At 33.0% G+C, this 18,496-nt stretch overlaps 1 protein-coding gene across 4 annotated transcripts in view; it reads right to left on the bottom strand.

Moving 5' to 3' along the window:
* Nipbl (NIPBL cohesin loading factor) overlaps positions 1-18,496 on the bottom strand; it is a 180,912-nt gene that overhangs the window by 52,691 nt on the left and 109,725 nt on the right. For all 4 annotated transcript variants that reach the window (XM_074077609.1, XM_074077606.1, XM_074077607.1 and 1 more), the window contains 6 exons: positions 9,841-10,023; positions 5,296-5,493; positions 4,972-5,043; positions 4,796-4,885; positions 2,933-3,036; positions 1,466-1,552 (listed from right to left, as the gene is read on the bottom strand). In XM_074077609.1, coding sequence (XP_073933710.1) covers positions 1,466-1,552; positions 2,933-3,036; positions 4,796-4,885; positions 4,972-5,043; positions 5,296-5,493; positions 9,841-10,023 — 734 coding nt within the window. The remainder of the gene's footprint in view (positions 1-1,465; positions 1,553-2,932; positions 3,037-4,795; positions 4,886-4,971; positions 5,044-5,295; positions 5,494-9,840; positions 10,024-18,496) is intronic.

Raw genomic sequence — 18,496 nt, forward strand, 5'->3', positions numbered from 1 at the left:
GAGTATTGCTAACTTTGGTGTCCACTTTCAATCCTCCTATCCCTATCTCCTAAGTAAGTAGCTGGGATTACAAGCATGTGCTCTTTTGTGCTATTGTGTTTTCTACAAATATATTACTTTTGTTAGTTAGGGATTTTTTTCCCTTTGTGGCACTATGGATTGAAAACCCAAGGCCTTGCACACACTAGGCAAGTTTTTTACCTGTAAACAACACAACCAACCACCCTTCTCCCTTTTTCGGGTGCTAGGGATTAAACCTACAGCCTTTGCCATGCCCTCTACTGCTAACAATAGCCCCAAACTCTATGCTTTTTGTAAAATTTGAGACAGGGTCTCACTATGCAATCACTAGCCTTGAACTTGCAATCTTCTTGCTTCTGCCTCAGAATGTTGGGATTATAGGTATGTGCCACCATGCTTGGCTTACCTGTAGGCTTTTAAAGATAAAGAGAATTTAGGCCAGTCATAGTGACCCATACCTGTAATCCCAGCTACTTGGAAGGTGGAGAGTGGGAGGATTGCAGTTCAACACCAGCCTGGACAAAAAGTTCACAAGCCCCCATCTCAACAAAAAAGCTGGGTATAGTTGTTCACATTTGTACTCTTTGCTATGTGGTAAACCTAAGTAGGAGGATCATGATCCAGGCCAGTCTGGGAAAAAAACTCCACGAGATTCTATCTGAAGAATAACTAAAGCCAAATGGGTATGATGTATGGCCCTGAATTCAAAACCCCAGTGCTACCAAAAAATAAGAAAATTCATTAAGTTAAAACTTCCCTCAACTTTTATCTTATAGTAAATGCCTATAAGCATCAATGTTTGATGTTGAAATATCAAGATCAGTTTGAATGCACATGTGAATACCAGTCTGCTACATGCTAAGAAAGCAGATCCTAGGAAATTTACTTTAGTCAATTCATGATAAACATATTGAAATGTTGTAACTACTTGAATAAACACTTATTAACTACAATGTACTAGGTACTGTTCTAAGCAATTTATAAGAATCAACTCAAATATCCTTCCAACAACTCTTTCAGCCAGATATAAAAGTGGCATATTTAAAGATTAGTGTTTGATTATGTATTAGGAAATCAGCATAAGGCTTCTAAGGTTTTCTCTGATTAGGTTAACAAAAAGAATTACTATTTACTATTATCTCATAACTGAATGGAAAATTTAAACACACATATAGGGAAGAACATAAACTAAGATTCAGTCCTTTAACTGAAGAAATTTACATCTGTCATTTTTTTTACTTTATTATAACACTGTGAATCAACAATGTATCACATAGTTTTGAATCACTAAAAATGAAATTCTATTAGCAATGCTATGAATAAATAGTCATTTGTGGTAATAAGCTCAAATTAATGAAATGTATATAAATCAAAGTTGCTTATGAAAAAATTTATATCTTAATAATATTAAGGATAAAATTAACAATACTGATCTTAAACTTACATGATTTAACAAAGTGGAAAGCTTTGACCCATCCTGAATATTTTTCTCTAAGATATTTAGGACTTTCACAGTTTTGTCAGTTGAAAGCTAAAATGGAAACATAAATTCATTTATCAATCATTGGCAAAAGTTATGCATTATTAAAAACACTGTACAATTATTCTCTTTAGGCTATGGAAGACGTAACATTATCACTTTCTTAAAGAGTAGGAACAAAAAAGCTTCCCACTTAAAACCTCTACTCAAGTGTGACTTGAATAAAGAATGAATCATACCTGCTTCTGAAAGACAAATGAACAAACAGAGAACGAGCACATATGTATATCCAGTTAAGTTTGTTCTGATGCTGGACTCTCAGCCACTGTGGCAGACACTGAACGTGCATGTGAACACACGCGAACATTAAAGATTTTATCCACTTTCTGAATTATCACATGGCACCACACTACATCTTTATTTAGAAAATTTTAAAAATGCATTTTGAATAACAGATGTTACTCAAAGCCAGAATGTCTGGCTTTAAAAATGAAATTTATGGCATATTCATTACTACAAACATAGAAAATATTTAAATAAATAAAAAATGAATAACTGATTATACATTGTATGTATTTATTACTTATTTATGTACTTATATAAGTTTGCAAAAACACCAAAATATTTTCTAGGCTACTTCAAAATTGAAAAATAAACAGTCTTAAATTGTTTAGAATCTACTCTATAAGTCATCATAATCTTTAATACTTTTACTATTCCTGAAGGACAAAAATCACTATTTTTATATGATAGACCAGAAAAATGTAAGACTCAGGGTAATAATTCTGTACAAGAGGGTTAGAAGAGAAGGAGAGGGGAATTGTCTTGAAATTGTATCTGCATGGCAGTCATGCAGGGGGTGAGTGGCAGATGATAAAGATTACAGGAAGCCAACTCTTGATGCTTCCACTATTGTTTGAAGTCATCATTATCACTGAAAAAATAATATGGTATTTTCTTAGTGCAATGAGACTACTTCTTAGTAACAGGGCACGCATAGGAAGACAACTCAAAAAAACCTACAGCAATGAGGCTATGTATTTAATAGCAGTGAATTAAAATACTACAACATTCTATGACATGAGAAGTAATGTGTTGCATGAAATTTTATCTTTATTCTTTCACAATCCTGAAGTAGTAAGTGTCAAAGAAAATTTTAGTGTATTTATGCATATCATAATTTAAATATTTGAAATAGTAGAAAAAAAATCAAAGCCCATGCCTTTTGAATGTAGTAATAAGATTTTGTGTAGAATAACTGATAAAGTATCTTTTACTTCAGGTTTTCCCTAAGAAATAATTCATTTAGATTCTCAGAAGACAACCACGAATTTTCTCTTCATTATTTATGTAACTTTATAATTTACCCTGAAAATTTTAGTTTCATGTCACATATTATGAAAATTTGTAAGTTTTACTTTACTGAGATACCTTATCCATTATACCCATTGCTTTAATTTTAGCAGATTCACTGCCAAGTTCATTAAGCTGATGTTTTCCTAAGAGCAATTCCTGAGGAATTTCATCATCATCACCTGAAAAAAACAAACAAATATATTATTTAGGTAAAAGAAAAAGATCAAAATGGTAAGCTAAACTTTTTAGTAAGATTTTGGTCACATGGATATAAACAAACTAAACAAATAACTTAAGAGGCCTCCGTAAACCTCATGCAAACCCTAAATTAAAGAGGACAGGAGTAAAATTAGAGTTCTGACTAAAATAGAAAGACAAATAGCTATCTGGTCTTTATTACTATAGATGACCCTTCTCAACCATGCTCTCTGCCCCAGGAGGCTGACCTGTAAAGAACTAAATGGACTCTCCTATGTCCTCTGGCTTCTGTTTGGGTTCAGCCAGTGAGGTATTCTGTCAGAAGATCAAAGACAAAGAGTGAGGTCAGGCTATTTATATTCCTGACTTTTTCCTTCCAAGGTGTCCTCCGCTGGCTCTGTCCAAAAAGTATAACTTCTTTAAATGTGATTATTTTTTCCTACTAAGTAAGTTCTGGTGATTTCTCTTTACTCCTATTCTTTAGGGTACAGGATGTTGATAGCACCATGGATGTGAACACTGGGTTCTTGCCCCCATTTTTATAATTAGTCTACTTGTAAGTAACTCCTCCTCAAAGGACCATAATATGAGAGTAACTGTTTTCCTTTGGGGCTCCTAAAGAATACAGAAGTCAATTTCTCAGTACAAAATTGTACAGTTTTTACAAAGATGAAGCTGATATTTTTAATAATCAGGGAAAACAATGATACTTAGATAGATAAGCCTCAAAATACAAACACTTAAAAATAAAGACCAATATACCTTTTAAGGTATCCTTAAGTAGACAGAATCCTGTCAGAATTAATGTATGCCATATGGCTTTTAAATAAATTAGGCATTAATGTTTTGACTAGCTGAAGGACTGTATATTATAAGTAGTTTTTATAAACATTCATTTTAATGTTTACAGATATCTTTATATATTAGTATAAAGGTAATATAAAAATGCAACATTAACTTTACCTATATGCTAATTGGTTTAGTATTTTATTTTCTATATTGAAGACTGTATTTCTTAACATCAGGAGTTGAAGTCTTTATTTATCATTGTATCTCTAGCACTTAACATCATACTGACACACTTTAAGAATTCAATACTGACCACTATAATAAAGGAACAGATGAACAGATTCCTATTTCTGCTCCTAACTATCTAAGGCATCATGAACCTCATATACATATAAATACTTCCTTAAGTACTCTAATCTAGAGTGATAGTTAATTATTGCACTCTTGGGATTATTAAGACACAACTATTAAGACTTTACTAATCTAATACTTGGTTTTTATATTAAAGGTTTCAGTTTGATAACCTGGACTAGACTGGATTCCACAAGGAGATTTCACATTTCTTTTTTCCTTCCTTCCTTCCTTCCTCCTTTCTTTTTTGCTGGGCAGGGATTCTACTGCTTAAGCCATGCCTCCAGCCCTTTTTACTCTTTGGAGATCAGCTCACTTTTTGCCTGGCCAGACTGGACTGCAATTCTATTTTACACTTTCAGGAGTCACAAGGATGACAGGTGTGCACAACTGCTCCCAGATATGACTGAGTTGGGGTCTAGTGAACCTTAACTGCAATACTCTGATCTCTACCATCCAAATAGCTGGGATTACAGCATAAGGGCCAGGCTTTAGATTTTTACATTCTTGACAGCATAGATCATGAAGAGTCTCTAGATTAACTGGCAAAAAACTAGATAAAAATGATGGGTAAATAAATGAATTTTAAGTTAATTTTACCAAATGCAGTAAAATCCATATCTTCCAAATTATCCAAAATGTTCTCTATTGAGGCTGTGAATCTTTTAAAAGTTGAAGAGTCCATCATTTCTGCAAGAGAAAAAAAAGATTATGTCTGTAGTCTATGTAGATGAGTAAAGCTGAAGAATATAAATAAAGACAAACTAAAATGTTACCTTCAGGTGTAAGTTTTGGTTCATATGCTTTTCTTTTCTTCTGTTTTTCTTTTTTCTTCATTTTTCTAGCAACTAAAGTGAACAAAAAGACATATTGAGGTGCAAAAATGACAGCTTAACATATTTCCATTTTTGTTCCTAGTTTCTGAATGTTAATTAAATGCTTAAACAATGACTGCAAATTCAATCTAAATATATACTTTTGTCTTAATTAAGAATTAGGTGTTGTTAATTAGCTCAAAACAAGATACAAAACAGTCTTCAAGTTAAAGCCCTAAATTTAAATCAATTTATGTAAGAAATCCATTGACACTGAAGAATTACCCTCACTAAGGCTGGGAGGAGGAGAATAATCTTCCATGTCAGAATCTGACGGACTTCGGTTTCGGTAACGACCACCACCTGAACTTCTTCTTCCTTCATGAGAGTGGCTACTTCTCCTATGATCCCCAGAGCTTCTTCTGTCACGCTCTTCATATTCCCAAGCTTTATCGTCATCTTTTTTATGTCGTTTCCTAGAGGCTAGAAGCAAATCCCCATGACAAATAATTTACCTCACTTAAAAAGACTATTAAAACTTGCACTTTACAATGAACCATACAGGGCAAAAATCTTCATTCTTTGGATTTAGGAAATTCTGAGTATTTCATATATCAAGGAGTTTGGTATAGAAAGAATCACGTTTTAGCATTATTTATGCAGCATTAAAGGTTTTCTTTTTTTTTTTTTTAACATGAATTCAGTTTGCTAATAAACATATAGTAAGTTTCTGGGAACTATATCACAGTGCAGATTTCAATGAAAGGTAGTCAGTACGCCATTAAAAATTATATGTGAACTTCAAAATTAAGACTTGTACAACAACCTTTATTTAGGATTTGGGTAAAAAACAGAACCACCTTTAAGCATTAGATTATTGATATAAGGTGCAGGATTTAGAGAAAAAGAAGTCAACTTTTTGAGAATGTGTTACAGATTATGGGTAACCAAGTATTACCTACAACTTAGCAATAAATTCCAGACTCTGATGACCTAACATCACAAACCTACAGAGATAGAATAAATCCATATTGTAGCTATTATAATGAATTCAGTTCTCCAACAATAGGGTTGTTAAATCCAAGGAGGAAAACTTCTAAGCTTATACATGTCACATAAGCATGTTTACATGTTACCTTCATTCTTTCCCCCATCCTTCCAGAGGTCTATAGGCAGTCTGCTAAAATCACCAATACTGACAAAAGCCTCTAGGCAGACATGTCAAACAGATTTCATCTGACATAGCAACTTTGATCATCTGGGTAAGAGCTGCCTAAAGCATTAAGTTGAAAATAATTCTGAGCCCAAGAAAGCATCACAGTTCAGTAAGAAAGACTGATTAGAAATGTCTGCAGTGACTGCTACAGGGCAGTGCAAGTGATAAATATTTACCATAACTGCTCTAGGGAGCAGAAATCATTAAGTGAAAACCAGGGGTAGAGACTGTTTCATCCTACCTTGTGATCATACACTGGTTAATACAGTGAATACCTGTTGTTAACAAAGATATACCACTCTCTATTCTGTTGTTTGACTGCCCTGTGAATGGCTTCTTTTGCAAATCCCAAATTGTGGTCCTTTCAAAGACACTCAGACAAATCTCTTGAACCCCCTTACTTGGCTTAGATTTAAAGGATGTCAATCTCTGGTCCATGTACTCTGCCTACACTTGTATCAGTATACTTGTGGGTGGAAAATCAATGTCCATTCCTGGCTAATCTTACCTTTACATGCTACCTTTAATATTCCTATTTAAGAATCTAGTTTGGTCTCTGGATTTGAACCCTCTGTCCAAACTATGGACAAAATACAGGAATAGGCAATTTTCTGGGAATTTTTTCTGAGAGAGGGGCAGAACTGGGGTTTGAACTCAGGGCCTCACACTTGGTAGGCTTGCTTTCAGGGACTCTACACTTAAGCTATTCAGTCAGCCCCTGTTTCTACCTTTTGTGGTCAGTTTTGGCACAGCAAGAAGGTTCATATGAAAGAAAAACATGAGTGGGTACATTAAAATTTTCAATATATTTTTCATAATTAGACATAAATCTGGTTATGAAGTATCTGATCTCCCCCTTTTATGATTAGGGTATGCCCCATACATTCCCTTAATGATGAATTGTGTCATGTATAAGCAAGTGTGTGTCAGAGAGAGAGGCAGAGAAAGAGAGACAGAAAGAGAGAAACAAGTCATTTTTATATAATAGTCACTAAATATTTTTTTAACAAGTAATGCAATGTCTACCAAATAAGGATTTGGTAACTAACTAGCAAACTTATTCAGAAAGTATTGTTCTATTATCTCAAATATGAGGTCTTATGTTTACAAATGAAAAACAATGACCTACTTTTGTCTTTCTGCATTTTAATTAATTTCATAAGAAATCTATTCCCAGAACTCAATCTCAATCTTATGAGTACAAAAATGCTTGAAAAATCTTGTAGTCATTAGAAATTGCAAACAAGTATGCTGCATTGGTGAGCACTATTTATAGGCCTGGGAGATCTTTGTTTTACATTTACTAAAGCTTAGATAAAAATGGGGTGAGTAAAAAATTCCCAACTTCCATGAAATTGTGTGTTGCAAAGAAGTTACCAGAATCCCAACTCACTGTGGATAGGTTATCCTTTCTATTTCCCTTATTACTCTAGAAAAAGCAGGGGAAGGGAAGGAGATCAATTGAGAGGCACATAAAGTATGAGATGGCTGTTCTTTTACCTTCCCTTTCCAAATCTCACTTGTATCTCTCTCTAGCTGTCTATGTTCTTCCTCTCTACTTTCCTAGGTACCCAGTAACCTTATATTTGTGCTACGGCTATCCAAATTTGTGTGGTCCAACTTTTAAAGTCAGTTCTCAATCCTTTCACCTGCTTTTGAAGAAAACTTTTTCCTTCATTTTGGATTTAGTAAACCCATTTGAGTAAACTGCATGTAAGTCTTAAATCTCAAAGAGCACAATGTTGCTTCCTTTTACATTTTCTGTTGCACTACATTTTCACTACTATCTTTGTTGCATGATAATTTGGTTGTTGATGTCAACTACCAGCTGGACATCTTTCATCACTCTAATCAGTGCCCTCTGTGACCCCTTTTCTAAAGTTACTTCTGTTGAAATGAACCAAGAAAAATAGTAAGCTACTCTGAGATCTCTTTAAAAACCTAGAGAAACTTATTTCTTCCTAGCAGGGATTGAAACAGGTTCTCTAAATAGCTAGTATTAGCTTTCAACATACTTGGGCATACATAATGGGATCCATGAAGCTACATGCTCACATATGAGACAGTATCTCTAATTGAAAAAAAAAAAAGGAAGAATTGATGACAAATGTACTGCTCAACTCTCCTCTATTGTACAATTGGTAGGCATTTCTTTTTATGCTATCCTTTCATTGACAGTGCAGGCAGCTACTACCAATAACTGGAATTGAAGTGTAATTTTAAAAAATAAAACTGTAATTAAGATACTTCTCAGCAATTTTAGAAATAGTGACGTACTAAGACGAAGAAGACAAAGACATGCATATGAAAGGGAATGAGTTTCTGGGCCAGCAAATTTACTTTCTCTTCTCATTTCCAGAGCTAACCATGCCCCCCATAGAACCAAAATGATTGATTATAATAAAAAATTAACTGTAGCCATTTTAATATACTTTGTGTTTATACATCTCATAATACAAATTATAACAATCATACATATAATTGTCAGATTATCTTTGCTGTATATTTTATTTCAATTTTAAAATTGTTCAGATTTGTTCAGTATTCATATCTACTGCTCTAGCTTAAGAGCTCACAATTTTAAAAAGATCAGAGTAAATGAACATTGATTAAAAACTTAGGAGGAGGTGAAGAGCTTCCATCAGCAATATACACTTAAAAATGGCAGCATGCATCTGTCCTTCCTGCCCTTGCTTGTCACACCTCAATCTACAGACACTAGTTGGAAAAGGTAGAACACATTGGTGGTCTTCCCACTTCTTTTGGTCATTATGACTAAGTCAGCTGGCACACAAGTGAAGATCTCCCATAGTCTGTTTCCACTGAATGGCCGTTTAAGTCAAACAAGGTTGCTGACCCCTCTTGGCTAGGCTCAATTCTCTTGCTCCAGAAGAAGGAAGATAGGGATAAAAGAGAAGAACTTTTTCAGTGGACCAGTAGGAAGACAGGCGAGGTATAGCAAGTCTAGTGCAAAGACAGGTGATCACAGTGTTGTAGAGAGGTAGCTGTGTAGTGAAGAAGCCAGCTCTGGAAAACAGTGAAACAAGGGAGGAATTCCAGGACACAGCTGGGCAAAAAGGAGAAGCCAGGTCCAAACCACACAGATAATCTACAATGTGGCTAAGCCATTCATAGTTTAGTGATAGTATGGTTTTAAATATTTCTTTATCTGGCTATCTCCTACGTGTCCTTCAAAAGTCAACTCAAGTGTCACCTCTTCCAGTAAAGCATTCTTTGAACCCCAACTCTGATACTGATGCTAATCCAATGTGTTCCCACAGCATCTTGGATTTACTAATACCACTGTAGTTCTATCATTTACTTACATATTTCTCCCAACAGAATGAAGACCTTTGAGATAGGGGTCACATTTGATTTGTATTTTTATTCTCAATGCCTAGCATATAGTACTAGTTCAATAAATTATAGCTCATTTAAAATTTTTCTTGGTGCCAAGTGATCTCACCTTTCACACATTTTTAAAGAATATAAAAAAGACTTTGCTATACTAGATTATTTAAGAATTAAGGTAACTATACTCTTGTTAACCCCCAAATTGAGACAAACACATCAATCTGCCTTTAAATTTTTTTTTAAAGTTACTTCATACTTACATTCAAAAGCTTCATCACTATCATTATCTTCATCCGAACTGATTTCAGCATATTTTGGCTTTTCATTAACTGTGCTACGCTTGCGTTTGTTCATTTTTACACGTTCACAAAGTGGCATGGTGGATTCAATTTCTGCCAGGAGCTCAGGGGGCAATTCTTTTAACACTGATTGGTCTATGCTACCTATTAATGAAAAGTAAGAAAAAATTTAAATCTGCAGATAAAAGTTTTAACCTAATTAGCACAATAAAACCAAAGTAACAGTATTTATGTTTTCTAAGTTACCTTTTTATTTGAATAAAATAGTCACATTTGCATGAGTGTAACTATAATATTAACCCTAAGCTGATAATACAATTTATGTGTGCATGTAAAATATATATAAACAACTTGAAAAACATGACAACACTTTATTATCATAATGACATTAATTTCTGATATAATGCCTTTGTCGATAGTGACTATAAACTTTCTTTTTTCTTTAGTATTGGAAAATAAATGCAGGGCCTCAGGCATGCTAAACAGTACTCTACTACTTTTCTTTTTTTGAGGGGGTTGTATAGGGGATTGAACTCAGAGCCTCATGCTTGCTAGGCAGGCACTCTACTAGCTGACCCGCTCCACCAGCCCTGTTTTGTGTCAGTTATTTTTGAGATGGGTTCTCATGAACTATTTGCCCAGGGCTGGCTTTGAACTGTGATCTTCCTGATTTCTGCCTCCTGAGTAGCTAGGATTACAGGCGTGAACCACCACGCCTGACTTAAACTTTTTGAAACTAGAGATCCATAAGCATTATCAAGTAAGTGATATACCTCACATTCTTGGTAGTACCCAAATTTGTTTTATACAGGTCTGTGGGAAGCTTATATAGAGTGAATTAATGCTACTCAGCACAAATGACAAGAGATGGGGTACACTTATTACCTCCTTCTCTTTCTGTCTGAACTTGGCAGTTGCATATGGTAGCTGGAGTAAGAGTTTTATGTATTTTACGTACCAATGTCTATTTGAGAAGTATGTTATGATTAGGGAGAATTTCTCTAAATAGATAAACCAATATATATTCAACTAAACACAACAGAAACATTTAAGGTAGGACAAGTAGGCCAAAATATTTAAAAATATAAATGCCTACAACTGAAAATAGTAAACTGAAGTCTCTTATGAAATGTTTGTATTTTCCCATAAAAAGAGTAAAGAGAATGAAAAAAAAATGTCAAATATCAAATATTATAATAATTAACATCATACTACCTAATCCTACACAGTTTCTATGAAGAAGTTTGTTAGCATCTTTTTAAAAGTTAAAAAACAAGATTCAAGTAGCAAAAGCTATTCAGGATAATTTATTCGTGATGACTACTAAAGGTGACAGTTTTATACTACTTTACTTACCTATGTAAATCTTTTGAGTGTAAATATAAAAAAGATGGCTTACCTGATAAATTTTATGAATTGGGAGCAAAAAAGAACCTTAGTGGCTTATAGCATGAAATATTAGCAACTTATAATTAACATTAACACTATCTTTAATAAACTCAGATACTAGTTCAGATAATAAATCATGACAAAAATGAGTAGGTATCAATTAAGACATATTTCAAAGCCACAAGAATAAATAATTAAATTAAATAAATGCAACATATTAATCTCAATGGAATAATAATCCTTTCTTTTGAAGCTTTTATTCAGTATTATGGAGTTATTCACGAACTTTCAGTCTTCTATTCTTCTAAGGAAATATGTAGCAATAATTTTACCTAACAATGATGTCCTACTGATAATTGCTAGGAATAGAAAGGAAGACTGCACTAGGGGAAGGAAATCCTCAGTAAATGCAGGAATATAGAAGATTGGTGAGTATGGACAAAAAAAACGAAGTTACAAAATATTAGCCTCAGAGGAAGAATTTTGACATGTGTTGGAGCACTTTTATGTTATTGTGAAATTCATTTTCTACAGTATATGTTAATAGTCATTATAGTAATGAGAAAGGGGATCTGTTTAATAACTAGGGGGAGAGAGAGAGAGAGAGCGTGAGTGTGAGTGTGTGTCTCCTAACTTAAGGCAGTAAGGGACCAGGCACACTGCACCACTGAGAAGAGTAGAGACTTATGTTTCATGGTTCAGGGTAACAGGAAATGATACATGATGAGATTAAAGGGAGATATCCCAGATGCTGGCTGGAATCCCAATGTTTCTTCAGAATTATAAAGTATTTTTAAAAAAAATTAGAAAACAGCAGCCTGTTAATAGTCATTCATCTGTAAGTGAGGAAGGAGTTGTCAGGGTCAAACTTGAAGCTTTTCTCTCTTTCTGATGGCATCTAGGAAATACTCCTGAGGCTAACACAAAGAATCAGAATAATCTATGAACTGGCAAGTCTTCTTTTTAATTTTGGACAATAACTTTTAAATTGTGACTTGTAAGCAAGTTGAGGAATGTTTTGTTTTTCTTGACTAGCAGTTATATGTAAAGTGAAAGACAACCGAAACAAAATGTCAGCATTTTCTATAGGAAGAGTGCTATTACTAATGTGTTTGTATGTGTGTATCAGGACGCAACATAAATTTTCTTTCCCTAGGTTACAATAAAAATGTTTCAAAGTCCTGTAACCTTTATGGTTGTCACCTCTTTCAATATAGGAGAGTCAATTAAGATTGAAAAGATCTTTCCAGGTTAATTTAACCCAAAATGTGTGCTCTCCCCAATACTTCTTAAGATAAAAATTCAATCAAAAGTAATCATTTGACTGATATGGCCAAATTGATTTTACTCATTATAACTTGGTATAATATTGGTTACTTTATATCAGAGAACTAAATTAACTACATCTGGTAATTCCAAAATAAAAGCTGCAAATGTCACATTTTTGAAATCTTGTTAAAATTTTAGACTATTTAGAAATTCTTTTCACTCTACTTTTAATTTTTATTTTAAAAAATCATGAATTACTTTTTCTTTTTTTAATAACTATGTGCTGTTTTTAAAAATGAGAAAAGTATATACTGTATCTCTAATGCATTTTGCTTTCTGGGTTTCTTTGCATTCTACTTTATTTAAAGTGCATTAAAAATAATGAACCATTTCTTTATTATTATTGTTCAAACAAGTACAAATAGTATTAACAGGAAGACATTAAATCACTATCATTATTGTGCAATCTAGCAGATTAACTCAGCATATTGCTCTATTCAATACTGTCCAGTCAAAATTCTTCTTTAAACTATTTTTATGTAAATATTTCTAAAGAGCACTGTATCTCTTCTCCTTGACAGAGTCTCTCTGTGTAGCCCAGGATGGCCTTACACTCAAGATTCTCCTGCCTTAGTCTCCTGAGTGCTGGGATTACAGGACTACCATGCCTGACTTTTTTTCTCTCTTAAGAACAAGACAACTTCTTGAGTTATGATCATTAAAGAAAACATCAAGTTTTCTATTATGTTTTATATGGCAATTCTTTTCGAAGTGAATTATAATACAAAAGGCTATTTGAGACTATTTTAAATGATCCAGACTTTGCTTCCTAGTTCCATAGCTCTGCTTGAAATCTGCTTATCTGTGTACACTCAGACTGCTAAAAGCATAGAAAATATACAAGATAGCACAAATGGTGTTCAAATGATTTAACTTATTGAAACCATTCTTAGTAGTTTATCTCCAGGAAATTTATTCAACAAAATAAAAAGCTCCACATAGAAAAGATGTTTAGTTTTATCCGTTGTAACCTTAACATGTCCAAAAATAGTAAATTGTAAAGATAACAGAAAGCAAAATGGTTAAGTACATGATGTTGCATCTATGTAAAATCTATCTGTGACAGATATGAAAGGAAGTGATGTAAGTATCATACGAACTATAATGTATATAAAAGACACAAATTTTCCTAAAGAAACATATTTTAGAGAAACAATAAAAAGGTCAATGACTATTTGTGAGGGTTTAGGAGTAAATTTCAACAGAGATGAAGTTGGAGGGAGTGAGAGAAGGAGAAGATGAAGAACAGGAGAAAGAAGCAGGAGTTAGTAGTACTTTTAGAGCATCCCAAGAGGTTAAGTATGAGGAGGTTTGAGTAGTCTGAGTAGAGCAAGATACCACATAGGGACCAAAAATAGGCAAGCCTGTAAAAGTAGGCAAGGTTAAGGTAAATCTTTTTGAGAACAGCAGTAATTTGTGGAATGTCTTGGAAAGGAAATTTTCTAGGATATGTCAGAAAAATAAATAATAAACTTTAAATATACACTCATTATAAAGTACATGCACATAAAAATACATTTGAAAACTTTCTTCATTAGATAAATTCAACTGAATGACTACATTCCTTTATATATAAAAAAAACTGGGTCCACTTTAACTCTTACTGTAACACTCATTTTTTGTCTTCATAACTGCACAAAGCAGAAGGAAACTGGCTTCTCAGTTTTAAAGTGAATGTACCAAACTTTGAAAGATTAAGATTTAGTCAAGGTTTTGATTCCACTGTTTCTGGTACTGTAATTTACAGTGAGTTTAAAGGAGACTGTTCAAAAGTTGGTATATTAAGAAGGGGAGGGTAAATGGAAATGAAGGTGAGAGAATTTGGTTGATGGGCTTCATATACATATATGAAATAGAACGATGAAACCTCTTGCAATTGCTTTAGGTCGGGGGAAGGGTCATGGTAAGGGTGATCTAACCAATGTACAATGTAAGGCTATTCGAAATTGTCACAATGAATCCCCCCTGCACAATGAATATATTTTAATAAAAATGGAAAAAAATTAGTATATTAGAAGTCAGAAAATGCTAAGATTTTGTGGGAAAGAGAGGGGAATCTGTATTTTTAAATCCATTTTATTTATAGTATAATTTTTTTCATTTTTAAATTTATTCATATGTGCATACATTGTTTGGGCCATTGCTCCCCTCTACCCCCAACTTTCTCCCCCATCCCCTTTGACTCCCCCCCATATTTATAGTATAATTCTAAGTAGGTATTGTCTTATTTTTTACAGATCCTTTAAGGGTTTCATTAACTTTTTTAGTTATGTTAGAGTAAGATTATTTCTTTCATAAATAAGAGAAAATTTTCTGAGAATTAATATTTCCTAACTCTTCATCTACCAACCATATACCTACTTCTATAGATATGAGAACTCTATAGAAGCTATGGAGGACTTTTGGGCTCACTTGAGATATGAATGGGAAGAAGTGAGAACATCCCCAGCAAATTTTAGAAAGTTTATTTTTTATGAAAAAGTTCTTACTTAATGCATTCTTAAATCATTATTAACTATCTCCTATGCCTCATTTGGCCACAAATTTCTAAAATGAAAATCACGAAATTTTAAAATAAAACTATAAAATCATATACAACAACAGATAGTTACAAATTAGGACAACTTCTATAATAAATATCTCCAAATACTTCCAAAAGCTGCCACAGATACTAAAGTCTTTCTGTGAAGCATTTTAGAAATACATTTTGTAAAACTGCTCAAATGAACCAAAATATGTTCCACTGTAGTATCACAGATTACTGAATATTACAAGCTACTGTAAAGAAAACACACTGAGATTCTTCAATTCAGGAATACATAAACCATGCCACAAAACTCACTCTCAGAAACAGTACTTTCTCAATGAAACTCCCTTGTACTAGTAAGGTATGCTTTAAAAAAAGAAGAAAGAAAGAAAAAAAAAAAAGAAATAGTAACTTCTCTCAAACAGAAGCTGAGACTCCTAAACATAACACAACTAGACTAGATTGAATTAATGAAGGCAATCAGCATTTAGCAGTGTAACAACTACAGTAGATAAGTGAGGTAAAAATAACTACCAATAGTAAGGATTGATGTCAACAGTCCATCAATTGAGCAATAATAAAGATTACAGTTGTTATATTCCTGGTGAACAACACTTTCAGTAACCAGTTTACTCTTTAAAGGATGATCACAACAAATGATTCAGGATCTTTCTTGGAAACACTGAGTATAAGTAATGGAGAATAATATACTAGTTGAAGGAGGTAGGGGGAGGAAAAAGAAATATAAAGCTAAGATATTTTGAGATACTATAGAATATCTTAAAAAACCAAAGTGTTAATGCTTGTAATTATTAATATTAAACCATCAAAAATATGTAAGGCAGGTTAGTTGATGATCAGGCCACTCTTAAGGGATCTTATAATTTTATTATTTAATATTTTATTTGAAGACACATTTTATACTGGGTACAATCAGAGTAATATTCTGACAATTTAACACTCACGTATTTTTGGCATTTTATATACTGACTGAAATATAATAGAAAATATTTTCAAAGCTTCCCTACCATAAGGAATAAACAAGACAATTTAGAAAGAGAATGGAACTGATACTCAGTCTATCACATAACCACTACAGATCAAAGTAAGGGTAAGGGAAATTAAACTGACATGAATATGAGTAGGTTTCCTTTGGTTCTTAACAAAAACAAGCTGAAAGGGTTAAGAAAGTTAAAATGTTTAGGGAACAGGGATTTGAAAATTAAGTAGCTCTTATACTAGAATATATAGGTGAAAAATAAAAGATGAACATATAATTTTAATTTGCAAAAAAAGCCCTTTGTGAACATGGCAGCAACATAGTCCCTACTAATTTAATATACACATTATTGCTATAAGAATCAAATCAAATGTAACAATATCACTTTATAGGTAAAGTACTCATATAAAAGACAGTAAGTAATCTAAATTAGGAGTCATAATCCTGTACCTTTCCTACACACTCAAAATTTATCAGCTTAAAGTATATTCAAAGAATTCTAAATTATCCTAAAGAATGAGTATGTAACATATGATTATTAGAAATATTTAAGGATAGAATTTCATGACTCTTCCAAAGAAAGGAAAATCCATTAAGAATTTTGGTCCTAGGAATTTCCCACTAAAGTATCCCAGCAACATTCATACTAATTCCTTTCCTTAGAAAACACCATTCACCTGCAAAGAAAATTTCAAGTAATGTGTACTACAAAGAATCAACAATCCACAACTGTGCTGGCTGCACTAGCACTAGTAATAAGAATAACCCACAATCACATAACTCATGATTTCTAACTTAGTAACAGAAATCTAAAGTAAAAACAAAAATAGAACATTACTGGAAACAAAATCATAGAAATGGTTCCTAAGACATAAAGCCAAAGGATATCTCATATGTCATCCTCAAATTACTTTAAGGACAGAAATGAAAGATCTGCATGTAATTACAGACAATATGTTTATGTATATATAAACATGCACATCTGCACACATATACCACTCTAATCTGCAGACACCGTGTCTATTATTAATATGACTTTACTATCATGACATAATTAACACATTACCTTTGTGTGAAAAGTACACAAGACAAACATGTATTAGCACTAAAAAGCATCCAGAGAGAATGTGAAAAAACCATGGGATGTAATAAAGTCATTACTAATTCGGAGCTGTATTCATGTATTAATGTTGTTTAAGCAGTTATAAAAGACTCTTTGTTAGAACAGAGCTTAGGAAGCAAGGGTAGTAAGCTGACAGAGGGAAGGGAGAGAAAGATGGTCCAGATCAAGAAAACAAGATGGTACCACTTTCCATCTTTCAATTTACTTTTCTAAAATGGTATAATACACTCCTTACTTTATAAATACAAGCTATCCCCGAAATTTTACTGAAAATTTTTGGAGAAAATTTTTAAAAGATAATTCTAGTGCTCATCCTCCCATTCCATAATCTCTTTTACATAAAGAAGAAATTGTGAAAAGACTCTTCTTTCAAGTTAAGCATAAAAACTATTTATTAATTTTTTTTTTTTTTTTTTGCAGTACTGGGGTGAACTCAGGGCCTACACACCTTGAGCCACTCCACCAGCCTTTTTTTTGTGATAGGTTTTTCAAGATAGGGTCTTGTGGAACTATTTGCCTGGGCTGGCTTTGAACTGCAATCCTCCTTATCTCTGCCTCCTGAGTAGCTAGGATTACAGGAATGAGCCACCAGCACCCGGCTGTTTATTTTGTAGGTCTGACTGCTGTAACTTAAAAATTAAAAGGTTCCCTAGAAGAATACAAATATTAGTGAAAGGCAATCATTTTTGAAAAATAAAGCAAATAATGAAAAAGTGAATGCTTGATAAAGTAAAAATAAAGCAGATCAGCCACATGTCACTTCTTTGAATTAAGGGCTTTTAATAGTAATGCTATGTTTTTAGATAGTTATTTTGGTAGATAAGCTACAGCAATATGTGGCAAAAATAATAATCATTATACTTCCTGTATCTCCTAATACAGTGCTATATAATTCAACTTTCTCTGATGTGTTCTCTTTCTGTCCTAAACAATATAGTACTCGATAGCCACATCTGACTATTGAAGAAATGAATTTTTAGTATCTATTTAATTTACATTAATTTCAATTTAAATAGCCAAAAATGGCTACTGACTACTATATTGGACAATGAAATTCTAGACTGCATATATTTCTTTATAAATAAACATAAATTCTTAGCAAAACTCTTTCACAGAATAAAAACTTAAAATCAAATAAGCCTTCAAAACTACATCTCAATTATTTTACATTGTTAAATTGTAGGAGCTAAGTAGGTCTTGCCACATAGCATCATTAAAAAAAAACTATATTTTAAGCTAGTATACAAAG

This window comes from Castor canadensis, chromosome 6 (genome assembly GCF_047511655.1).
Source record: "Castor canadensis chromosome 6, mCasCan1.hap1v2, whole genome shotgun sequence".
In the NCBI taxonomy this organism is placed as follows: domain Eukaryota; kingdom Metazoa; phylum Chordata; class Mammalia; order Rodentia; family Castoridae; genus Castor; species Castor canadensis.